The sequence below is a fragment of the Tinamus guttatus genome, unplaced genomic scaffold (assembly GCF_059628265.1).
Source record: "Tinamus guttatus ecotype Peru unplaced genomic scaffold, ASM5962826v1 Tinamus_guttatus_pri_ptg000203l, whole genome shotgun sequence".
NCBI lineage: Eukaryota > Metazoa > Chordata > Aves > Tinamiformes > Tinamidae > Tinamus > Tinamus guttatus.
Window position 1 is genome coordinate 587,756 of NW_028288737.1, and position 26,703 is coordinate 614,458.

The following is a 26,703-nucleotide window of genomic DNA, read 5'->3' on the forward strand; positions in this document are numbered from 1 at the left end:
TTATTTCCAACAAAGCACAACATTGCTTTGCAAAAGGTAGTGCTCAAGAAGTTAGAAACAACACCCTGGAGTTGGGAGCCTCCTCAGCAGGAAAAAGAGAAAAGAAAACAGGGTTATGTGTGTCCGCTGGGAAACAAGCAAAGCAACCAAAAGGGACTGACACACAAGAGGTCTGAAAAGGGAAGCTGTTGTGAGCTCCCAAATCTGGAGAACAGTATTAAGAGATAACACACAGGCTTGTAAATAAGCCTACCGTTTTTAAGGGACATTCTCCAAGATCTTCTTTTCAGTAAATAACAGTGTGTCTAAGAAACACCCTCGTCCTGGGGTAGTAATCCCCTTGCTCCTGTAAGGAACAGTCTTAGAATCTGGATGCAAAACAGATATGTGAAAAAAAAAAAAAAAATCCTTACAGTTCATATCTCTAGTATTTCAACTAGAAATTCCCTCTTGGAAAGGCAGAAATGACCCATTCCTCCTGCAACCCAAAGGATTACTGGCACCCATGAGGGAATGATTAACAGAAAAGCAGGAAACGGACATTAGCTCAGCGACTGCAACGCAGATGACTTAAAACAGGCTTCTTTAATATTACTCCTTACTTTTTCATTCTTTTGTAACTGATGCTGATGGCTTTTTAAAGATTTGCTTATGTTTGTAAATGAAATAGTTTTACATATCTACACACACCTTTTATGCATACACAACAGAATTTCTCAGTATCATTGAAGACAAAACGACTCCAATTCTGAAGCGAGACCACTCCTAGCTAATAAAAATATTTTCTTTTTTTTTTTGCAGTAAGGTCTTGACATACACTTCAAAGAATTTTGGACACAAAAGATGGTGTTTTCATAGAAAGTCTTCAAAATAGACCCAAAGCTTTTGTTCTATTTACTCTCCAACTCATCTTCTCCATAGGAATGGCCTAAATAAGTGATGCTAAACAGACCTTTAACTAGGCTGTAAATGTTTTCAAATGGCTATGTATAAATAGTTTCTACTTAGCAAAGGACACTTAGCCTGAGAAAGTAGTTTAGAAGAAATTTTATTATCACAAAACTCTCAATAGTTGAGGAGCAGAAGGAAGTTCAAGAGAATCCCTCACAACACAGAACAGTATAGAAAAGGATTACATGTTCAAATATTTATTTTTGGACCCAAGTAGATTCCATAAAGGAAAAAGTAGCCACATCAGCTCTACTGTATAGGAAGAAAACAGCGAACCACTGAATATGCACTTAACTATTTGGTAACATACTCTGTATATTAGGCAGAAAATACAGTATCATATGTTCAATATGAATTTCCTTACCAAGTCTGGAAAGTAAATCTTGCCAGTTTGAGTTGCCAACATTTTGTTTGAATTTTTTGACTCCACCCAAAGCAATATTAGTCTTCAACGTTGCCAATACCACTGAAACATTGTGGTTTGAAAACCACAGCATTTTAAATGCGAAATATGTAACAGATGAAGCAACCACACTGTTTCTGAAGCAGTTTCTTTTTGTGTAGTGTACACCTACTGAACTCAGGAATTATTTCTTGCATGGTCCAAGTCATTAATAAAGTAAATTAGTGTCTTTCATTGACTAACAGTTACAGAAAACGTACAGCCTCCAGAACACATCCAAGGATTGCAAAGTCACATTGTCACACAAACTTCTATCAGAATAAGCATGTTATTTCATATAAAAGAACAAAATGCTATTATTCATCAGTTCTCTACAGAAACCACACACACTCCAGAAACTACACACACAAAAGCACTTAAGTGACTGAGGCACCTACCTCATCTTCTCTATCCGATTTTGCATGCAACACCAATGACACATTAAAAAAGCCTATTTGATAAACGTGTAGGATGCTGACATTCTTTTCATGAATTCACTATACTTGTAAGTGTGCAATTATCACTTTCCCCCAGACTATAAAGCAATAACACCTTCAGCTTAATGAGTAAACACATGTCTGTGTGCACCAAGGTGCTTCACAAAGACGATTCTTTTCTCAGAAGTCAAGAACTCTCTTTTTTCTTCGGGGGGGAGTGGGGTGTTCCTACACTTTATCCATTCTTGCTGTGAATTTCCCATCAAGGACACTGCATGCTGGACAGGGTATTTTCTATTAACAGATCAGTTCTTGACAGAAACAAAATTTAGGGTAGTCCTGCAGGCAGGCAGGACCCCAGAAAATCACTACCTTTGTAGTGATTCATGTGATGTTGAAAAATACTTCTTGTGCAAACTTCAGTGAAGTGAAAACATTGCAGACACAGGCCTGAAATTTCAATAATTTTCTAAAAGAAAGCTTACTTTGCTTTTCAAATCTTTCAGTGAAGGAGAAACAGCAAAATAAACAATGCACACAAAGGAAAAAATCCCCAATAACCAAACGATTCCTTCATCCTTATTACTCAGAAATATACAGTCACACTCTTGCACTCCTTGAAAGGCAGCTCAGCTCGTGGAATACTCTGGGTTCTGGAGTGGAAGCGATGCTGTGACCATAAAAGCCCCAAAAGCTTATGGGCACAACAGTTTGCCTGGTTTCTTCTGACTGTATTGCTTAGCACAATGTAAATTCTCTTCCCACAAGTTTCCTCTAGCCTATATAATTCAACGGGATGAATAAAGTCAAGGAATATCCAGTTTAGACGCAAAGAGGAAGGAAGACTTGAGTGCTTCATTCCATAACCACACTGTATCAAATTGTGCATTTTCAGTACTGACTTTGTACTATATTTATACTCACAAGGAAAGGCAGTTCTCTCATTTCCATTTATAATACAATCAAAGGTTTGGGGAAAGAAAGTTCTCAAATGTAACATATTTAGAAGAACATAAAACAGGCCTTCTCAAGCTTCAACATTTCCTTGGACAAGACAGTGGCGAAAAGGCAACATATGTATTACGAAAAGGAAAACAGATGTGCCAGTTTTTGAGTTACACAGTAGTTTTAAGAATGAGCATTATGTTTTGTCAAGGACTACTGGTATATATTTTAAATGTGTGTGATGGCAGTGAAAAATTGCACATCAGCCTGTCCCCTTCAGTACATGTTGGCTTGAGGCTGCGTCCAAGCCGTGTATTACTAGCATGAATGTTCCTCATGTCAGTTGAGTTCGGCTTGATACAGACTCCTTGTAACATTGACTTGAACGTGCAGTACATTTTTTTCTTTCCAAGTATTACTTTAATGATCTTTACAGAATGAGAGGTGAACTTTTTGGTTCCCAGACAATAACACTTTATCCTAGAGCTATAACTAGTTCTAAGTTTCTTATTTCAAACTCCCAAACTTGTTTGAAAAAAGGCCTTGAGCATCTAAAATAAAGACTCAATGGCAAATGAGCAGATAGACATCTGCAGGCACAATGGCTTATTCCTACTGTTTTTATTAATTTTTAATGCATTTTATCCTTAGCAGCTCAGGAAGGGAAAGCCATTAAGTTGGCCTTTCAGCCAACTTCTGAGATAAAGGAAATAAGTGCAAGACTCTCTTACTCATCTGCCATCTCTTGGGTTTTCTAAGTGGAACTTAGTGCAGAGACAGCATAGGTAGAACAGATATTCACATCTCTATCTGACTGATGAAACTAGTTTGAAATTAAGCTTGGATACCATAGGCAGCTACACTACTGCTGTGCATAGACTATATCTACCTGTTCCACATGAAGTGCCAAAGGCTGTTTGTTTCACTGTCTCATTTGCTTTTGCTAGATATTTTATGAGCTTTAGCAATATTGGCTAATGTTTTAACAGTTTGATAAATAATAGTATCCTCACAATGTGGCAATGAAACACAGAAGACAGAACAAACAACTGAAAACTTAGTGTAGGGGGAAAAGGGTAACAAGAAGCTGGTGCACAATTCTGAGGATCAGTGGGATGAAATGAAGTCAGTGCTGTGCTGGCTTGGAGACCAATGCTCTTAACACTGAGACACACCTGGTCATTTACTTACAGAGAAGCTAGACTAAGGGAAGAAATTCTACTACATAAGATTAAGCAAAGTGACCCTGTGACACTTAAACCTATCAAACTTCATACCACGCATGAAGTTAATCTATCCTTAACTACCCTATACGTGGTGTCCATCTGTGTCTGTCAAGCGGGGTCTGACTCGGTGTGCAAACCGCTGCCCTGTAGGAAAGGCCACGGTAGCAGTGCCAGAACAGAGTCCTGGTCCTTGCACTGTGCTTAACATCCCCACGCCCAGACCAAGAACAACACTCCAGACAAAACTGCAAAGAATAATCTGGAACTCTAGCCCTGCCTTATAAGTTCTGCCACCAGCTAAGGATCTTCACCCATGCTATGTTTACCTGCTGCAGCAGGGGAAGAGGAGGACTTTTTTCTCCCTCAATTAAATGTCTCTTCACAGCTCATAAAATTTCAGACAAGGATGCTTTCCAGCTCTAGCTGACCTATTTTCAAGCTGCTCCACTGGAAACAAAACCTAAGAATATCACAAGGAGTATCAACATGAGTATGTTCTATTTAACTGTGATTAAAATACAGTTCATCTGCAAGAGGTTACTTTCTTTTCACTTAGTATTTGCTGCCACCACCAGGATTGAAGATATAATGCAATGAATATAAATTTGTCATTAAAAAAAAAAAAAACATAGGAAAGAATAAACTGGTTTGCTGAAAAGGAAGGTCTTCCTAATGTCCCATCTTAGTGAGTGGTCCATGTAAGTCCCACAACCACTCAAATTTGGGTAAAGTGTTTCGTATTGCTTGCTGGCTGCACCGGCACTACTTTCTTAACAGCAGAACACTAAAATGCAATACATGCAGTTTGGATAAAAAAGTATGGATTAAAAACAAACAAAAGCCCAAAGTGTATGTAGCTCTCTCAATGTAACAGGCAAATCCTGCACTGTTTATTATTAGAGATTATTAGGATGGATAGATTTTTCTTTAATTATTCAACTATAGTCTTTTCCACATGGGAAAACATGACTTGTAAATCGTTTTTAGCACCAGGCTAAACCTGCACAAGAATAAAACTGCACTTTTATTAGGTCCTTCCTCAAGCTTGGTACGCTGTAAAGCAGAACACGGGCAGCAACATTTCAGAGTCCCTCAAGAGCGAGCAAATGTGCAGGAGAAACAACCAGGATTAAGACACAACTGAAGCAGAGGGGAAAGTATAGAGGAAAAACGTGTAGGAGATGCCCATGTGAACTGCACATCTCAAGTAACTTGTCTTACTGGTAAATAGCTGTTCTTTCTACTTTTAAGTGGCAAGACAGTTGTATGAATGCACTAGTAGACCTGAAGTCATCAGTCAACAGGCCTTCACACAGAGCAGACTCTTCTACTGTGTTTCATAATTTCTTTCAAGGATTTCAGAGATAACTTAACACTTGGTGAGAAGTTGGACAGTGTTTGAGAAAACCACATGAGCAACACTTCCATTTTTAGCCTCAAGCAGCAGGCCAGCACTATCAAAGAGCCTCCTAGGCTGGCACTGAACCTCATGAAAGCCCTGAAATAGCTTGCTCATATCCAGTTCAACCATTTTTGCATAGAGGTGGTCAAGGCTTTCAATCAACCCTGGCGCTGCAGATTTCCTGAGGGGCCTCAGCCCTGCAAACGTGGAAACTGGCCTCAGTTTGGTACAACAATGGTTGGCATATAAACTTCAAAAAGGAAGATTAAGGGCTCATGTTTAGTGCAACACCAACGCCCTTTGGAAAACAATCTGGAAGAATGTAAAGGCAGATTCTATTTTTTAAAGATAGGAGAGAGAGCAGATCAGTTATAAAAGCTTGAATTAGCACAGTCTAAGCAGAAACATATAGTTTCATGCAGTTTTTAAGTCTCAGAGAAGAAAAAAAAGGTCTTTGATCAAGAAAGAGAAGGAAAAAAGAATCGAAGTATTACAGTGCTCCCTGTTCCCAAATTTCTCAAAAATTAAACAGACGATCGAAATCTGAAGAAAAAGAAGAGTAATAGCTGAAATAGAGGCTCAGTGGATCTTCACTGAGTGCCAAACCAGCATGAACAGATATTCCAAGTGACCACAGAGGACACAGAGCAGATCATTGCGCTGAGAAGCTTTTCTATTTAGTGAGGCAGGCAGGCTCTCCTCTGCTGTTTCTGAGGTTCTCTCCTTCAGGAGTGGAAGATGAGCAGCATAGTCAAGGCCCACATGCTCTCTAGCACATGGGGTGGATTGGAGCATTTTAATGGTAGTTTAGCTTCCCTACTTCTGTGTTCAGTCAAGGTGATTCAGGTGAGAGAGGCAGCCGCAATCAGAACATCCCAATTTCAAAAATGCTTTGGGTATGGTGTCTGGGCCTTGTCTAACCTTGATCAGAATTGTTAACATCAACAAGGCATTAAAAATACACTCTCTGATCACTCTCATCCTGGTATCTAATATTTTCGCATCAGGAATCATTAGCAATGGGCAAAAAAATGGAAAATGAATAATTCTGGTACTTCTTCAAAGGGGTTTAAATGGTTCCTACTAGCCCATCAGAAGAAAAGCAAGGCTCTACACGCTTCTTGCACTAGATTCAAGGCCTTGGGATACAACAAACTGCTGTGATCACACAGGATAATCACTGTCTGGCAAAGGAGGGGTGACTGTACCTTCATTCTAGTAGTGACAACACACTGCAGACAAGAAGTCAATTGCCACTTTCATATACAGATTTGACGTGGTAGAACAGCAGCAGCAGCATGAACAGCAAAGCACTGGTGTGAGGCTTCAGTTCTTCCTGAGATTAGAGTCTCTGCAACATGAAACTGCTTAGGCAATTTCCCTACCCAGAAGAGAAGTGCCCACTGAACACAGAGAGGATTGTTTCATAGCTTGATGATCACTGATCAATTAACGGGACAAAATCCATTGACTGCAGAGAATACAGTCACATCAGAAACTGCCTAATTTCTGCCCTTCCTCCTCCTCCTCATCTACCAGAGCAATATAAGACTTCAGGGATCATGAGTACAAGAAGTCATGTGCCTTGGAAAGGACAGATGTGATTTTACTATAGTGATTTGCCAAGAAATTTATTACAAAATCAAGTTTAACAGACTGGAATTTCTCCATCTCTAAAGAGCTGATAATTGCTTCAGCCCATTCTGTGGCTTGTGACGGTACAAAGTTCAGATCAAGATGCCAGAAGAGAAGCAGAACAGCAGCCCAGGCTCTATCCACTTGAACGGTCCATTCCCTTTATAAACTAATTTTATAGCCACCTGATGCATACAGCAACCCAACATTCTGGAGAAGGCTCAAGGAATGGAGGTAAACAGCTGAAAAAGGAATTAAATACACCTTGAATTAACATGATTAAGGGACTGGAGCATCTATCATAGGAGGGTAGACTAAGCAAGCTGGGCCTGTTTAGCCTGGAGAAGAGAAGATTGAGAGGATGTTCAAGTACCTGAAGAGTGATTGTAGGGAGGATGGGGCCAGGCTCTTCTCTGTGGTGGCCAGTGACAGGACAAGGGGTAGTGGGTGTAAGCTGAAACCCAGGAAGTTCCATCTCCATGTGAGGAAGAACTTCCTTCCTGTGAGGGTGACAGAGCCCTGGCACAGGCTGCCCAGAGAGGCTGTGGAGTCTCCTTCCCTGGAGATCTTCCAAACCTGCCTGGATGCCACCCTGTGCCACGTGCTCTGGGTGTCCCTGCTGGAGCAGGGGGGTTGGACTAGATGACTTCTAGAGGTCCCTTCCAACCTCAACCATTCTGGGATTCTGTGATTGTTCTTGCCCGAGAAGATATATTTTGTCAGGCTTATTGCTATATGAAAATCATACAATTCATACAGTTTTCATATAGTTACAGACTGGACTGACTTTGGCTACTATCACCACCTGAATTAGAACTTCTGGTGAAAGGAGTTCACTGACTCCAGGGCAGGCACCATGGAAATTATAGAAGCTCTGAAGGGCACACGAACTGCTTCTATGCAGTTCCCAGCTCTTTGGAACAATTTAGTATCTTTCTTTAGCTAGAGTAGATTTTCCATAAGAGATGTTGCTAAAAGTGGATAGAATTGGGAAGCTGTAAGACAGGAAGGAAATAACTGAACTGTGTGGCTGTTATCTGCCATTTCTGGTACTGCAGCACCGATATAGGAAGTGTACTTACTTGGTCCCAAACACAGTATGACCTGGAGGAGAGAGGGAATGGGAGCAGAAGATGAATAAGTCATTAACGACAGTCGTCTTTGATACGCATCTTCAGAGCTGCTGTTTCCATGTCCACTGCTTGTCAGTAGTAACAGACACTTAATACAGCCTGTAGCAGTGGAATCCATTTACACCAAGGCTTCACGGCCGTTTGCACAGCTGTGGTTTTGGAGGCAACAGGTTTACCTACAAGCTGAATTCATGATACAAGACAGCGGAGTTTGCAAAATGTCACAGAACAGTCCCAGAAACATTGAAGAAAAAGTTAGTCAACAAATGAGGACTGAACAGTGAGACACCATGTGCTGCAAGACTGTGAACTAAGGCCTGCACAGCTCTGCATCTACCTTTCTGATGAACTAAACCACAATATTTCATCTGCTGCAACATGGAGTGAAGCAGTAGTGCCAATCTAGTGCATCCTGCTCCACCAAAGTGCTCTTTGAGACCATTTGGACTTCCAAAAATAACTACTCCCTAATGCTAGTGGGGGAAAAAAAAAAAAAAAAAAAAAAGTCTTGTAGAAGCACAGATTGACCTTATATCTGGCGGAAGGTGTCTAAGAATACAAGGGCCTGAAAAATAAACAAGAGGAGAAGAAAAATTAAAGCCTCTGTGAGGATGTTACCTGACTCAGGGAAGTCCTCACTCATAGACAGTGCCATACAAGATGTTCTTCTTGATGAAGGACAGCCACTAAGCCACGGGAAGACTGCACTTCTTAAGGTGCAATTAAGGAAACATCAGGCATAAAAGTAAATGAAATGCCAGACCACTATCCTGTACCTAAATTTCATCAGAAGATCCCGTCATCTTTCATGAGGGTTATCACTGGGGTTAATTCTAATGACTCCCCACTAAAAAGAGTCTCCCGTTACATTTCAAATAAAATCAACATTGAAAGAATGTTTTCCTTTTGTCATTCTAAGAGTTAGAAACAAACTGCAAGATGGAATGAACAGGTTGAATTTTGCAGTGCGACAAGCCATGGTAGTCTAGCTGCAGAACCCTCTTTTGCTCAGGGGAGCAAACAGCGAATAAAAAAATAAATCAGGGTGACACAGGAAAAGATGATGGTGCCTACAAGCTACTGAAGCTGGCTGAAACCAGCACACGGAGAGCAGCTTGGCATCGCAAGCTGCCTGTTCCGTTTTGGGTTCAGGAAGAGGAGCCCTCCCCTCTCTTTGCCAGAGGGGTTTGCTGCACCGCACGGTGACTGCATAGCGAGTCACACACAAGTGCCTCCATGCCCAGTGGCGCGGTTCTTCACAGCCCAGCTAGCAGGCTGCTCTAGGGACCCGGGATAAAGCTGGAGAGCCACCACTGAGGGAAGGTGACACCTGGAGATGTCGCAATGTCTTTTGACTACAGCTCCACTCGCACGTGGTCACCAAAATCTGGCCTAAGTTTCTTTCATAACTGTGGAAAAATGATTAAAGTGTTGATCTTTCACCACCACCTTTAAAATTTCTCTGTTTAAAAGCAACTTGCCATACCCAGGAGTTGCAATAGTCAGACATGAGCTCTACCATTCAGTCACTTCCTCAGTTACTGACGCAGTTCACCCAATACCGATCTCAGCCAAGATATGATCCACCAGCACTTCAAGCTGGTTCAAGCTCAGTACTACAGACACAAGGCAGGCCACGCTGCAGCAAAATAGACAGGGGCCTACAATATTAAGATAAAACTGCATCATTATTTCCTTGTTTTGAATACAAAGTGAACAGTGTACTTTAAGATTTGAAGAACTGGTCATGCTGTAGTGGGAGGAAACTTGTGTGACCAGGATCCGGGGGGCTCAGCTTGTTGGGCTGATAGTGGGAAGTACAAAGCGGCCCCAAAGGTTCAGTTTTGCTCTAGAGGTGAATCGGATGAATTCCTGTAGAGTTGCAGCATGATCACAAAGTTTCCTCATCTTCAGTGACTTAATTTGAGAAGCAGTTTTCAGAAATGCTAGAAATCCCCTGACATATCAATATAAACACCCAGAGTACTGCACTGTGTACCAACTCCCGAAAAGTTTTAAGAATTACAGATAAAGCAGACTGTAGATATCTAAACTAATAATTAAAACTAGGATGACAGTTTGATCTTCTGATTTTACCTAGATTTTCCATCTCTAAAATAGGAAACACATCTGTGCTTAATTCCTTAGAAAAAGTTGTATTATATACCAATGATTTCCGTATACAATGAGAGAACTATTCCATTCTCTCATATTTATTGAAAAATAAAAGAAAAATAAGACGAAAGATGACATGCAGTTGGCAAGTCTTAATTCAGTTACTTTTACTTACTCTATCCTGTAAGATAGGTGGGAACCCTGACAGGAATGAAGAAAGTAGATGCAGTCATAGAGTTAAAGAAAACACAATGCGTGCCCAAGAGCACGTAAGTTTTCTGTCATTATTTTAAGAATCTGTCACTAGGAAAACTAAGCAAATTAGATTTGTAGCAGTAGCTTCTACTACAGAGTCAAGGAATTGCTTATTGCACTGGGCTTCATGAAGTGGTCTGCATTTTCAGTTTTAAGTCTCAGAACTCTCTTAAAAGGCTCTCTCGAAAAGAAATCCTACCCTTTTCTAACAAGATAATTACAACCACAACTTTAACAGATCCCCAGTGCAAAGAGATGTAAATAACTCTACACAAATACAAATGAAAAATATATTTCATGTAGGAATATACATTCCAAGTATGCAGCTGAACAATTCTGCACGTAAGTCATCTTCAGGGCCGGCCGTTTCCCTCCAGGTGAACTTGGTGGGAGATCAAACCTGCTCGGCACTCCTGAAGCACTTCTGATGACGCATATTCAAATTGAATTGAAAAGTGAGGCATTCACAGATAAGACATTTATGAAAAGCATTTTCTCCCCTGCCATGGAGTCTCGGCTCCCTCTTGCAGCCCAAGCAGTAAATTCCCGACTGAGGAAACTGTGGAGTTCAGGTCACATCTGGGGTTCTCGCATCCACAGCAAGGCCTGCTGTGCTCTCCCCATACAAAAGCTTTTTAGATACTTGCACGCTGCACTGATCTACAGTTTCAGGTATTCGCATCAATTGCCACAGCAGAAATAGTCACACAATTGCACCTATACTTCAAGTTAATTTTTCTACTCCACAGTTTATGCCCACGATCTATTTTAGAAAACCTTTTTAAAGAAAATGCATGTTTCCTCCACAGGAAGGCTCCCTCTGTGGAGAGTTAATTAAAATGCTACAAGACCGAGTCCCTGCAAGAATATTTACCAGAACACCCACAGAGGCAGGGCCATCCTCTGAAATGTTAAATTGTTTGTCTGCAATACAGAGGGGTCAAAAAAGCTTTTCAAGCCATCCAGTGCTCCAAGAAAACAAGCATATACCTGAGAAGAGGGAAAAGACAGTTGATGAAGTGACAAAAGATTCAGTCAAGTATTTTCTAAATTGAGATAATTGTTTCAGGGAATTTAGGATGAGCTAAAGAAAAAGAATACCTCAATGCGTTTGGAGGGTCTTAATTGTTCACATAATACAAAATAAAGAAGAGGATTATCCTTGCCTGCTTATATTTTATAAGGTCTGGAACAGGCGTTGGCTTCCAACATGCTATCCATAAAAACAATTAAATTCTGACCCCCGTAAGCATTTTTTAAACTAGTCATCTTTCCTAATTGTTACAAAAATAATCAAAGACACTAAAAAGCCCACCAAAAATAAAGCTTAATTTGCTAAGTGCTCAGATTTAACAGCTTTATGTTTTGAGTTGAACTCTTACGGTAAAGATGATTTCAAAACCTGAACGATCAGTAATTTTCCAGCCACAAACAAGGAAGGAAAAAAAGTAACAGGAGTCATCTGATCTGAAGACTGATTTCACAAAAGGGCAAAGCAACTGTTTTCGATATCCAGCACAGCATAGAAGACATTTTCATTCCACGTTCAGTGACAAATAAAAGAAGAAAATGTAAAAGCAGCAAGAACATTTTCCCCACACAGGTCTGCAGTAGTACTAGTTATTCAACTGCCTTAATACTTCATCTGGACAGAGTATTTCCAGCTTTTTGAAACAGCAGTTCAAATAAGCAACTTGTCTATCTTCAAGAAAAGGAGACTGAAGTAAAGAATTTGTACTACTCAAAGCACATTTGAGAGGGGGAATGGATGAAGCAAAACACAGCTGTGCCCAAAATATCTCCTCAAGGTAATAAAATGAGTTTGTTTTGCCAGATACCACAAGAGCACAGATCACTGCCACCAGATCACTGCTAGAACAAGTTTTGGGTGATGGGCTTCATTGCTTAACGAAAACATTCACCCAGAAGCATTAGTCTTCCTCTAAAACACTACCAGCTACTAACATCTTGTGTTTGCCAACACAGGTAATTTTCATTTTTTAAAGGACTACTGTCCTCCTTCTTCACAAGGGGATCTTATTTTTCAAAATCTTCCATAACAATTCCTTATGGAAAGGAACCAAGTATGCCCTGCAAACTGCCGAAAGTGCAAATTACCATACAGAATGTCAGCCGTGTTTGAAGATATTTCATGGAGTAACAGCATGGCCTCACAAGAAGGTTTTCAGGTATGGATGTAATTAGGTAGCCTAGACACAAGCTGGGAGGCTGGAGCGGGGGAATCACGTTCCACCAAGCACAGAAGTGGTACCTGCAGTCCAAGCTCAATCAATCCATAATAAACAAGGCATTTGCTTAATTAAAAATAAGCATTCGAGGGACACTGATTACAAACATGGTTGCTTAAATTAAAGGCTTATGGCAATCTAAGACATTTGCTACTATAGATAAGCTGCACATGTATATCCAATGTTATTCTGGAAAAAAAAAAAAATCAATACGCCACATTTTTAAGTGGCTCAGGGATTGTCTGCCAGACAGATTTCAAGCACTAACCATAAACCAGCTGCAGCATTGCTGGTGAGGTCCTTACAGCATTAGCCAAGTTCTACTCACTGATGAACATATCAGCCTGCAAAAATTAGCAGATCAAAAGACTGATGTGTGGTTGGACAACAGTGTTGCAGATCAGTGACTCCCTCCCTGACAAGCAGGGATACTGTCAAATAATACTCTTTAATGAGCAACTGCAAAGTCATATCTGCAGAACTGCAGAGGCAGGTACAGCAGTTTTTCTAGGTTAGTTTTGCAAGGATCTGAATCTATAAAAGCAGCATTACATATTGCCTAATGAACTGAGTCAGAAAATACAGACAATATTTTCTGTGGAAAATAAGTAAAGGAATACAAACAAGCACACCACCAGACATGGATCTTGTCCACTTCTGAGATATTGAAAAAACAACAACAAGAAGAAATAAAAAACCAACCAACCAAACAAAAAACCCCCAAAACTCAGACAAGAGCAATAGGAATAAAAAGCAATTTCAGCTTTTTTCTCTTTCAAATCTTTTTTTTTTTTTTCCCCTCTTCTCTAGGGAGTAGTTAAAAGACAGTGTGTGCTACAATTACAAGCAAGAATAAGGAAACAAACCTATTATGACTTCCAAGCAAGAAGTTGAAACTGGTGGGTGGAATAAATTATGCATCCTAGACGGATCTGAAGTAAGTCCCAAGGAATATCACTGCTTGAAGACTTTATATGAAGATTATCTTACAAATATTCCTGTTAATATTCAAACGACTTAGCGATTAAGAGCACAGGGACTACTGAAAAGTTAAATGGTCTGTTGGTTATGTAGGCAGTCCAATGGAAAGCCTTGCTGGTCACTTCTGCACTTACAGTGTACTCATTTATAAATTCCTTGAATCTATTCTGTTATCTGGTTGCTTAACTCATGTTGACAAAGCAGCTACTAATACTAAAGTCATTATGAGTCTAATTTTAGAGCGAAATGAGCCAGGACTGGGCAGAGGATTGAAATCAAAAGATTCTGTATATTTATTTGGTACTCAGTAATATCTTTAAATTGATTTTTCCTGCCACAAAGGATTAAGAGAGATTAATTCATCTCTTTGTACATGATGTAAACAATCATTTCAAGTAATTTTCTAATTACTCTTTTAAAAAGGTTATGAGGATAGTGAATACATAGAACAAACAATGGCAGAAATTTCTACTTTCAAACAAGATTTTGCAGGTCAAATAAAGTGAGATACTCCAGGTGTACCCAAACTGTATCTGAAGAGTCCAGCACCTTAGGATTCACTTAAGTTAAGCCAGGAGGGGAAAAACAACCACCACCACATCAAAAATGAACCAAAGCAAAGAACCTCGCACTCCGCTCTCAAACTCTTTCAGTCAGCTTCATTTTAACTAACAGGCACCTTGTGCACAAAAAAGGTAGAAGGTGTAGAAGGATGCACTGATAGTATCATGCTGTTTAGGTTGGGGAAGGTCATCTATGTGATCCTGCTGCCCTGCAGTCTCCAAGGGCACAGGGGGACCCTAGTGGCTGTTGCAGACAAGCAGCCTGCACACAGAAACTGTGGCATTAAAGTAATGAATGCTTGCACCCAGCCCCAAGGGCAGAGCCACGTACTGACACGTACCTGTTCCTACCTTAGTCTGAAGCTTTATGGGGAGGCAGCAAGGCTGGGAAGTGTTCTGCTCATTGCCATGCAGAGCCCGTATATCCATCTCAGGAAACTGCAGGATTGGGAGCACAAGGCACTGCGAAAAACGTGGGTGCTGGGGAGGGTTCCCTCTGTGACATTATTTGGAAGGCAGTCTGACCTTTTCTGCAAGGCTTTAGCTTTTCCTAAGCGCTGCAACGTATTTTTCAGACAGCATATGCATAGATCCTTTCTGACTAGGCACAGCCTGATGTTTAAATGGCCGAGTAGGTTGCTCTTCAGAGTGAATCTTCCTGCCTCAACCATGGGTGAGTCCAAGCACCAACAAATGATTCCCTCCTCTTTTCCAGGCTTTTGCATGGCCCAGCTCTCCTTCCCTCTGGCAGTTTGAAGGCCCACCTCATGACGTTCACCTGCACGCACAATCCGCAGCGGGGAAGGGCTCTACATGTGGCAGGTCATCACCAACCTCAGCATCTCAGGGTTTTATTTTGCCCCCTCCTCTCTCATAAGTCAACATCCTTGCCTCAAGAAAACATAAAGGACAGAAGGTCTTAAGATTGCATATATCACCTCCTTAAATATTATTGGCTTCTCCTGTTTTAAAACCTATCAATTGCACTATTTCAAAAATTAAGTTGGAAAGACTTAATGGCATGGACAAGCTTATGAATCCAAACACAGCACCAAGGACAGTAACAAAACCCAAAGAAGCAGCATTGGAATTTGGAACAGTTTTAAACAGGGTGCACTTAAAAACTTAGAGAAGCTTCATCATGTACAGCTCCTGATCTAAAAGTACGAAATTTGGAAACACGAAGTCAACACTGCTTCTATATATCAGCTTTCAATTAAGAGAAATGCTGCACTCCGGCAGTGAGGAATCATTGAGCGTGTAAGACTGTTCAAAATGCATGATAGTTATCTAAATGTACTTTTTACTCGGTCATTCTTTAAGTGCTCTACCGTCACTTTTCATCCTTAAAGACATAGTCCAGGCCAATATGAACTGGAAGTTCGGTTCTGCTAACCAAACAAAAGCAATCAGAATTTACATGTCTGAAGGGTATTTATTCTCATAAGCATATGCAAATAGGCTAAAGATTGAGATCTCTGATTTTGTTTTAAGGTATTATATCAAAGAAAGATCAACTATTCAATGTGAACCAGAATTGCCTAGTAGTTCCCATCTGTTTTTCTTCACTGAAATACTTTTAAGCAATAAAAGCAAGACAGCTGAACAGCTAGCATTCTGCATTAAGCAATGTTTACAAGTCAGTAGAGCCCTTGTGTAAAATATCTGAAAGTCACCTTCAGTTATAGGAAGAACTGCCATCTTCCTGCTTGTTTGTGCATGGCAATGTTGCACAGCATCCCACAAACTGTAACACACTACACTGTTCTCAAGTACAACTGAAGCAAAAAACACCTACCCATTTTGTAGGCATCGAGGATTTTTCTTTGTTCGTTTTTAAACATTAGGTGATTAAATGGTCAAGAAAAGAAAACACACACAAAAACTCTTCCAGAATATCTTGCCATTTAGAAAGGTACATTAAAAAAAAAACAAAAACCCACAACCAATGAAACAATCCACCCACACCTCATTAGGCTATGAGCTAGTTATTTCTGCATATACAAATTATTATATTCTCCTGCATTTTATGCTTACAGGTTGTAAAAACTTTTTTTTTTTTTGGTGGTGGTCTTATGCAGGGTCTGATACATATGTTGGAAATGCTTAAGCTTTCTCAGTGATACCGCTCCTAAAGAACGAGCTAGACAAGCACAAGCAAGAGGGCACACCATAACTTTATTTTATGATTCGAGTGTCCAGAGAAGGGGCAGAAAAAAAGAAAGAATAACTTGTTAGAGAATACATTACACTTGCTCTGTTCTTGTGGAGGTTTAAGCCTACGAGGTTTGCTAGTTTAATATCCAACTATACATTCTTGAACCCTGAAGTTTTCGCACCTCAACTTCTCATGGGGTTGGATCTATCACGTTTTACAAGAACTCGGTATTTTTGTGTACGTGTCTATATTATTGAAAGGTACTAGCTGAAGCATGTGAAAAACAAGAGTTTTGCTGAAGAATAAAGCAACTTGCTTTTGTTGCAGCTTAGATCTCTACGTGTGAAGTGTTCAGGAAAATAAAGATGGTCTTCAGCACCAATGGGTCTCCAATGGTCCCATGCAGACAGTGCTTCTGTAGTAACATGGATGAATTGAACATGTGCCCTTGGTGTCCCTGCTGGAGCAGGGGGGTTGGACTAGATGATCTCTAGAGGTCCCTTCCAACCTCAACCAGTCTGTGATTCACGATGAAGGCATCGCGTACAATCATGCATTTTACATTTGTGTCTGCATCCAGAAGAATTACAGCATAACAGGGAGGATATCACAACTTCAGATAAAACATCGAGCTGCTGGGTATAAAGCACCCTTGCCTGGAAGAATGAAGATCCACAATCATCCACCCTTTGGACATTTTAACGTAGCCTTCATTCCTCATGATGGAAAAATAGAGGTTTTTTTCTTACCCACTTTAATCCATATATGACGAAAATTAAATACAGAGTATGCTACATGCATCAGAAGGGGAATAATTGAAAAAACAGGGGGAGGAGGGGAAATACTACCTGCAAAAAGGGGAAATCTACATATGGTTAGATTGCTCTTGCAGGTATGTTCTAGTCCACTACTTTTCTCCATTGCGGGCACTAACCCAAATCAGAGAATGAGTATTTTCCTTTTCTGTGGCTTCTAAAGCAGAATTAGCTTGAACTAACTGCTGTTGCCTATCTTGGAATAAATGAAGGACATTTCCTTTCTATTTACTTCAAATTAGGATGACTTGAAAAATATAAAGTTTGAAAATAAACTTTGAATTCAAAAAGGTTTGAGAAAATTGCTTTCTATTTTTAAATGTTTTTACAAGCTTCAAAATGGATCCGTTCCAACATGATGTAAATTCCTGGCTAAAACAAAGTTAAACATGTCAGCACAATAATTAAAATGATCTGAATTTGACATGCTCCTGTAGTGGTATTTTGGAAAAGAGTAATTTTTTCATTCTTGATAGTTAACATTCAATTAGACATAAATGGAATTTAATTCTTTAAACTTAACTTTAAAAACAAATGTAGAATACTAGACTATGAGGAAGCAAGTTAAGCTTGGCTTCAAAGAGATCTCATCAGTTAACACCTTTCGATATAGGTGATTGATGTCATATCTTACGTCTAGAGCACTAACACATTATTTCTTGATTTTTTTTCATGCTTTACATGCAAACACAGAAAAGAAGAGAAAGGACCCCCCCAATCAAAAAAAGTCCTCCTCTTTAACCATTTCTTGTCTATTCTAGCTCCACAGAGCAGGTCCTTCCTGTTTCACGCAGTTTACCCAGAGAGGCAAATATCTCAAGTCCTCGAATACAAGTTCAATATTCATGTGCAGGTAAAAAGTGCTACAGGGATAATATCAAATGTTGCTAGTTATCTGCTGGACATTCTCATCTGCTTTGGGAAATAAGACAAATACAGCTTGAGTACGAGGCATTTCCTCAAGGCTCTGCAATTCTAGATATTAAAATAAATTAAAAAAAAAAGCTGAAGGGGAGGGAAACAATCCCAGAAAAAAAACAAAACAAAACAAAACAACCAGACTTACTGGTCTATGATATTTCTGGCCATAACATGAAACATCCACAAAGTTGTGTCAGGCAGTTACAGGTAGTGCAGCAGTAAGAACAAGCTTCTGCCCATAGAATTAAGGATATGTTGCTTACTGTAGTACATCAAATGCCAGCAGAATCACACAAAGCAGTTTACCTTAACTAAAGCTGAGCAATTTTAACTAGCTACTAAGGAATATTTTTATTAAGAACAATTTAAGTAATAGTTACTGACACACAATTTTCATCTCTCAAAATAGATTTGTGTCTTTGATGGAAAGATGGAGAGCGTTAGATTTCTCCTGGACTGTGGCACTGCTGTACTGCTGAATAACATATCCTTCATTTTACTTCTTTGCTTAACCCACCCAGCACCTGCGATAAAGAGTCTCTTGCTAGACATTACTAAAAATAAGCATACAAGACCAAAACCATACCTTTCTGCCCTGGGGAAGTCTTGTTTTCCTAAAGTTCTGTAACTCGGATATTTTGATCCCTTCTATTGAGACATGCATGATGCATTATTTGCACCACTGTTCTTCCACCATTATTCAGATTCCTACTCCAACTATTTTCAGGTGGTGGGAACAAAACATTTCCAGAATGTTTTCAAGAATGGTTATCGAGTAAATTAGAATTGGGGAGCAGAGGGAGGGCTCCCCCCTGTCCAGCTTGGCAGTAAACACATGTGATTCCTAATAATGCAAAGTTTGGGTTGCATAAGTAGTAGCTGCAAAATCCATCTTTGCACAGCTGTTAGAACTTCCTAACATGGCTATATTTAAGCAAAGTTAACCAGAGAACACAAATGAGTTCAGACAATCACATAAAGGCTGAATATAAATAGTCCTCTACATTAAAAAACGTGTTCTAAATCGAAGACCACTTTCAGTACACTTTAAAATGAATAACAAAATCCAACACTTGCTGATGACTTGCTTATCAGTTGCCTCATATGAGAGCAGTATACATACAGCCCTTCATACAATGCCACAAGTTACAATAAAAGCACAACAGCAGTTGGAAAGAAAGTAGATGCCTTTCCAAAATAAAAACCATTTACACCATTACATTGATCCATTATCACAAAGTCCTGAAGATCTCCCTATTGTGTCTATGCTAGAATTACCAGCCTTAGGGATCCTAAAAATCTATCAGCCCAGGACCAGAACCTGTTTTTGCAAAGCTGAGACGTGGGTACCCAGGACACAGTGAATTACCCTGCAACGTAAGCGATGGTGCCCGGCTCAGATACAGCCCAGGGCATCGGCTCTGGTGGTGGCAGAAACACCGCACAGACAAAGCATCTTAGCACATCAAATTAAACTCAATATCTACCACTAAGCAAGAACTGACCCTCTTTAAAAGTGAGAGTTCAAGTTATCTTTAGATAGGCTTCATGGAGTTTAATTCTAACATCAGGCTGGTTCTGGGAAGATGAACACAAGGGTTGGCTGACGGCATTTGCTGATGTACTTAGATACGGGTTATAATTTTCTAAGCTAAGAGTCACTGTCAAAGCAGAAATCCGTCTTGCAACACAACTGAATACCAGCAACTGGCAATAGCAAGAGCCTAGGGAAGAAGGTTTTAAAAAGTTAAATTGTTTACAATTGTCTTACAGAGCCCTGAGCTTGCACTGTGATCTGCTCAGTGATCTGCTGTGCAGGAACTTCCGAAGCTTGACATGGCATCTTGGTTTCGGCTTCGTCAAATTAAATTGAGATGTGTTTCTCTCTATGTTTTATAGATTCTGTATGTCAATATTATCAAACACCTAACTTTCACTATCAGCTCAAATATGTAAAGAGCTAGAGGAGTGAAGGAAATTATCTTCATTTTCTCTATCTCCATCATTACTTTCAGTTTCTGTTGAATAGAAAACCTTCCACTTTAAATACTTTCAGTTTCAGTTTAGCAGGGAAGTACAGAAGAATGAATCCTGCTTGAGAAAGTCATGCAAAATTAGTAAGGTTTCTGAAAAGGAAGGGAGAAATGGGAGTCGGAAGATACTGGCAGAAGACAATCTAGGAATAACAATTTTTTGAAAGACATTACAAAAAAATAAAGTAAAAGGAGAGAGAGAAATTGTCTGAATTCATCCCCCACCTTCAGCTCACCTGAACATTCCATATTAAACTACACTACTGCATTATACTACTATACCTCTTAATTACACCACAATGGCTAGTACTTGCCTAAAGCCAACCCCTTGTCACCTCACGCCCAAAACAGTTTAAAGTGCAAGAATGGAAGCTAGAAATTTAAATTGGCTCCATGCAGGGATTTGTAATGTTTGTACAGTTCCCAGGAAATCACCACCAAGTAACTGTGTAACTTTGTAAGACAGTGTAACTTTCTGAGGAAAAAAAAATAAACAAACAAAACCTCCAAAGCCTAAGAACAAATGCAACACTCAAAAAAAATCAGAACACAAGACAAAAAAAAAAAGCCTGTGAATCTGTGAAACATTTATGAATGCTTAAGAAAATACTCATCTCATGGTTTAGCAAAAGCATCCAAAAGGATTCCGCAGAGATTTGTTTTCTCTTTTAAAAATAAATGACAGAAGAAAGAAAACAGAGAAGAAACACTGTGCACAAGACCAAAGGCAAGGTTCCAGCTCTCTTCTCCTCTTTTTAAAATGGACTCTAAACAAGAAACAAGCAGCCACAATTGAAAACAAGTTTCCATTTTATGCCAGTTCATTTGTGGTGCAGAAGAGAAAACAAATACATGACATTTGCTGTTATTGCAGCTAGTGCACCAGCATGGCCCCTGCCTATAGGCGCATCTATAGGTATCCAAAACAGAAGGATCTATTGATGTGTACCTCACATACAGATACCCAAAGTACAGTCAGCCTCACAACATATCCCCTTTTCCCAATTCCTGGTGATGACACAAAACACATCAAGTGCTTCTGAATGTAGGTTAGTGGGGAGCCCAGCCACACGTGGAGCCCAAGACACTGCCGGGGAAGCGACAACAAGCAGGGATGTGGTCGGGGAGGGCCTTTTTACCAACATGCACTAGAAAAGTCTTTAAGAATTTATGACGTCTAAGCAATTTTATGAAAAACCTGATCACAAAGCTGACTGTTTTCATTTGACATAATAAGGGAAGAATTACTGTGAAAAATACTGTTGCGCCTTTTAGGGAAAGGTCATTTTTGAATGTTTATAGAAGGAAACTTCTCATATAACACTTACTGATGCTGGAGATTACTAGTATTTCTACATGAGTATTTATTTTGCACACCCTTTATATCTGCATAATACTAGTAGTTCCGTAAAACATGCTTTGGATTTTTCCCCTCAACCTGCCTCGGTTCACATACACAAACGCTTTCACTCTCTCCCTTTGCCCCCATACAGTCTTATTCATCACAGAGAGGCAAAAATACTTGAAAGACAAATAATAACAAAGGAAAATGAAGCTATTCTTTGCAAGCTTCCATTAAAGAAAAGCAAGAAAGAACCCTGTTGCTCAACTTTGTTTATTCTGCTATCACTGCATTCCCCATTTCCCCTCTGCTATGCATTTCCTCCATGTTAGTCTACAAAAATTTTCCTCCTCTTGGCAGCAGAGGTTATGTGTTTGCATTCACTCTCTCGGGAAGATCTTAGAGACAGGGATCAAGCTATTTGCCACCAGAGCTGCTATAAAACATCATTGTGAAAGCGTCCTTTGGAAGGAAAGACCTTTATGCACATAAAGTGCAGGAGTCTTTGAAAGCAGTTACCTTCTGTAATGCAATTTTACTTTACTGCTTCTCTGACAAATGTTTCTACTTCTAAAAATTTCTCTCTAATCTAGAGCAGATTGTGTCCATGTTGGAAACAGCAACACAAAGCACCTGCGACTACATCCAAATCTCACATTATTCACATCAGGCCCCGATCTGCCAGGGATGAAGCCCTCACCCAGCGTTTCTTCTCTGCGATACGGAGATCAGAGAATATATCACGAGCATGACACACGTTTGCATGATATCTGATGCAAACGGTTGCAGGCGCACTCGCTTACTTTTCGGGTGCTGAGCACCAGAGCTGGTTTATTTTTTCAATTGCCTTGTTCCCACACAGGTGTTTACTGCTCCCGTTTACTATGACAACCACCCCTGTTGCCAAACACACACAGCATCTCTCCGTTGGGCTCCTTTTGTTCTAGCAATTACACTGCTCTCTAGACGACCAACCAGTCCTTGCCTTCTCGTAGCCATGTTGGTAACGACACGCTTTGAGAGCCTGCGCCACGAGAAACCACTGAAATAAAGCTTGTCGTTACCATTAACGGAATATAACGACTGAAGTTTTAGAGTTGAGCATCAGAATAATTCAAGTATCAGGAGAAGCATTTTACCAAAAGCGTAATGCATCCTAGGGAGCAGGCATTACACCTTCTTCCTCTTTCCTTCTGCAGGCTGCACTGGTATCCTACAAAGTGGTATTTTATGGTTAATACAGCCGCGATTTATTTTTAGAAACAGAGGACTACAGTTCTGGCACACACTGCTTACACCTTTTGTGCACTGCTGTATTTCCTATTTTCTCCTCCCCTCATCCATCATGAGGGACGAAAGAAACCAATAACATGGAAACACAGCTTTGTAAATAAAGACTTATGACTACCCAAAATTTGGAGTACTCACAGATAAGCAACAAAACTACATACCACAGAATTTCACCCAAAACGAGCAAAGCAAGCTAATGCAAAAGTAAATCGGTATTTGCACACTAGCAGAAATTAGGGATTTACAATCACAGCTAAGAGGCCAAATAAGCCCTGTGATTTGACCATTAAAAAAAAAAAAAAACCCTTGCAGTATGGCTGTTCTGTTTCCTGCAGGAAATGAGATGCTTGTATTAGATACCCCTGTGGTTTTCATACTGTAAATGTATCAGCTGGTACAAAGCCTCTGGAGGCGACTATTAACTAATGCTTAGAAAGAGCAGTGGCAGCAGCAGCGCACACATAACACCTCCCAGACGAGGGGGCAAAAAGCTGCCCAGTTACCTCAAAAAAGGGGTTTTTTAGAGCTCCGTGCCAGAGTGCAGCCCGCGCCGCCAGCGACACGCGCACTTACGTGCGTGTATTTGTGCAGGGCACCTCTGGCGGGGCGGCACCGTCTCCCGTGGGTGCCCTCCTATTGCTTCCCTTTGCACCCTCACCCGCTGCACGCGCCAGGGGAGCCCCAGGACGCTGCACGTTTTATGCGAGGCCCCTCATTTATTCAATATATTGCTTCCAGCTTGCATTTTGCGGCCCCATCCCTCCACGCAACACCCTGGCCCGCATCCCTGCGTGCCTCCCCGCAGCCGCCCGCCTTTTCGGGACAAGCCCAAGCCGCGTCCTCCATGGCAAACCCGCTCCGGAGGGAGACGGGGAGGGAGCAAGGAGCAGGAGGAGGGAACCCGCCGGGCGCACAAAGGCGGGCGCCGGCGGGCGGGCACCTGCCGCACGTAGACGCGCACACACACACACGCGCGCACACATGTACACGCACACATATGTACACACACACACACGTATGCACGCGCATACCCACGCGCGCGCTGGCACACGTACCCAGCAGCAGCAGGCGGTGCGTCTGCTTGTACTCCCGCTTCTGCTCCTTGAGCGCCCGGTCGATGCTCTTGCTCACTTTCCGCGCCTCCTTCTCCGCCTCCCGCTCCTCGAGCCGCAGCTTCTCCCAGGGCCGCTGCGGCGCCGGCGGCTGCTGCGGCGCCGGCGCCCCCCGCGCCGCCTTCCCCGCGCCGGGGCCGCGGGCCGCGGGCAGCAGCGTCGCCGGCCGCTCGGGGCCCGCGCCGCCGCCGTTCTGCAGCAGCAGCAGCAGCGGCGGCCCGTCCGCCTCGGCGCCGGCCTTGCCGCCGGGCCGCGCCGCCGCCTCGGCCCCGCCGCCGCCCCGCGGCTGCGGCGCGGGGGCCGCCGCGGGCGCCTCGGCCGCCGCGGGCGCCTCGGGCTCGGCGGCGGCACCGCCCGACATGGAGCCGCCGCCGCCGGCGTCGCCGAAGAGGCGCGGGCGCAGGCTGTAGCACAGCCCCATGGCTCGGAGCGCCCGCCGGCACGCGCTGCGCCGCCGCTGCCCTCAGCGCTGCCCGGCGGCGGCGGCGGCTGCGGGGGGCGCGGGCGGGCGGGGGGCGCCGCGCAGCCCCTCACGGCCCCGCGGGGCCATCCCGCATCCTGCCCGGCCCGGCCCTGCCCTGCGCGCGGCGGCGCCGATCACCTGACAGCGAGCGGCCACCCGCGCCCACCGTACCGTAAATACCCCAGCGCCCGCCCGCCGCGCAGCGCAGCAGCAGCAGCAGCAGCGGCAGCAGCGCCGCCGCCGCGAGGCTGCCGGGCGGGCGCGCGGGCGGGGAGGGAGCGGCGCCGCCTGCCCGCGCACACACCCGCACCCGTCCGCACACCCACAGGCACCCGCACACCCACAGGCACCCGCACCCTCACACGCACCCCCCCATACACCCGCACCCCCACGCACACCCTCACGCACACCCTCACCCCCACACACACCCTCACCCACCCGCACCCTCATGCACACCCACACCCCCACACACACTCTCGCCCTCACACACGCCCACACTCGCAGTCGGGCACACGCAGCCCCATCCCTCCACGCTCCTTCTGCCGCCGCCCACTGGGTCTGCTCCTCTCCCAACCGGGCTCCACTCGCCCACGGTGCTGTCGGGAGGGACCCGCTGCCGCTGGGGTCCCCGCTGGGGGCACTGGGCGCTGCTGCGGCCAGGCCTGGGCTGGCTCCCTCAGAGGGGGCACTGGGTCAAGAGATGATGCCAGGGACTAGCTCCTACATGGACAGGGGATGCTTTGTCAGCGCTGCGACCTGCAGCGATGCTAAGGACTAGGTCCTACTGTATCCTGAGGTGATGCTATGGATTAGGTCCCTCATGAACAGGGAACATGACACCTGTGCTGTGTCCTGAGGCAACACCAGGGACTAGGTCCTATGTGGACAAGGGACATGGCGCCAATGCTATGTGCAGAGGTGTCGCCAAGGCCTTGACAGGCCTTGACAGGGGACTTGAAGCCAGTGCAGTTTTGAGGCACCACAGAGGACTAGGTCCCTTTTGTACAAGAGACAGTGTCAGCACCGTGTCCTGAGGTGCCACCAAGGATTGGATCCCTCATGGTCAGGAGATGGGATGCCAGAGCTGTGTCCTGAGGCAACACGGAGTTGGGGTATCAGCACTGTGTCCTGAGGCAACATCAAGGACCAGGTCCCTCATGGACAGGAGACATGACACCAGTGTTGTGTCCTGAGGCAAGCCAGGCATCGGCCCGCCATGGACACGAGACGGGCTGCCAGCGCTGCGTCCTGAGGTGACACCGGGCCTCAGCCCCTCGCAGACGTATGCGCCATCATTCATGCAGCTCCACCAAGCCTGCCATCCCCACAGCTAAAACATAATTTTCAGCCCATGTACACTCTTCCCTCTGTGCACATTCAACTTGCCGCCCACACACTGACTAATTGTGCAGTGGGAGGAAGACTTCGGATGTGGTGGTACGAGAAAATAATAGGCGATATTCGGATTTGCTCTCCCTCCCGCTTCCTGCTCGCAGCAGTAGTACTCCGGCAGCGGGACCCGGAGCACAGGCTGCTACCTGGAGCCAGCCGGCCTCCAAGACAGCGGCCACCCTAATGACAAGCAGCACTGGGCAAATTCAGATCACCCGGCCTGCTGCTCAGTGCTTTACACAGGTCAAGAGGTTTTGCTCCAGTTTCTTCTGTCTCTGCATTCTTCATCTTCTTGGCATTTTTTCCAGCGTAATATTTCATAAAATTTTCTACCTGTTTGTCAGGGAATGTGGTTACTGGATGAAATAATGTGTTTCTAAGTCCTAAAACAATGGTCATACACTCACTGTTTTGATTGAAGAAATACCTTCGTGCAATCGTAGCAAATACATCATTTGAATTTGTCAGTTAAGAGCACTAATGCCACTCTTTATGCATGCAATACGTCTTTGGATTTTGTAACAACTCTATTGCATTAGGTCATTGTTTCTGGCTTCTAACTTTTTCTAGTTATATCATATTAATAGATGCCACTATTTATAGCCTGCTGTATGAAGAAACAAAGGGAAATACAATTCCTATAGTCCTTTATAATGAATGAATTAGAGCGAGTTGACCGCAGTTTTTTTGTTTCTGCATATGGGAAGCAGAATCGTGTTTATGACAGATCTATTTATGTCAAACAATTTAATGAGCATCTCGTAAAATATGTATTTATGAAGCACTGAGTTTGTGTTAACGTTCACCGAAGAAAATCCCCTACATTAACACAAAATAAATAGA

General features: G+C 42.8%; 1 protein-coding gene across 1 annotated transcript in view; it reads right to left on the reverse strand.

Annotated features, from left to right (window-relative positions):
- The window catches only part of GNAL (G protein subunit alpha L), a 182,730-nt gene extending 158,304 nt beyond the window's left edge, over window positions 1-24,426 (reverse strand). Inside the window, 1 exon segment of the mRNA XM_088524080.1 lies at window positions 23,949-24,426. Within this exon segment, the coding sequence (XP_088380206.1) occupies window positions 23,949-24,426 (478 nt within the window).
- Window positions 24,427-26,703: the final 2,277 nt, after the last annotated feature.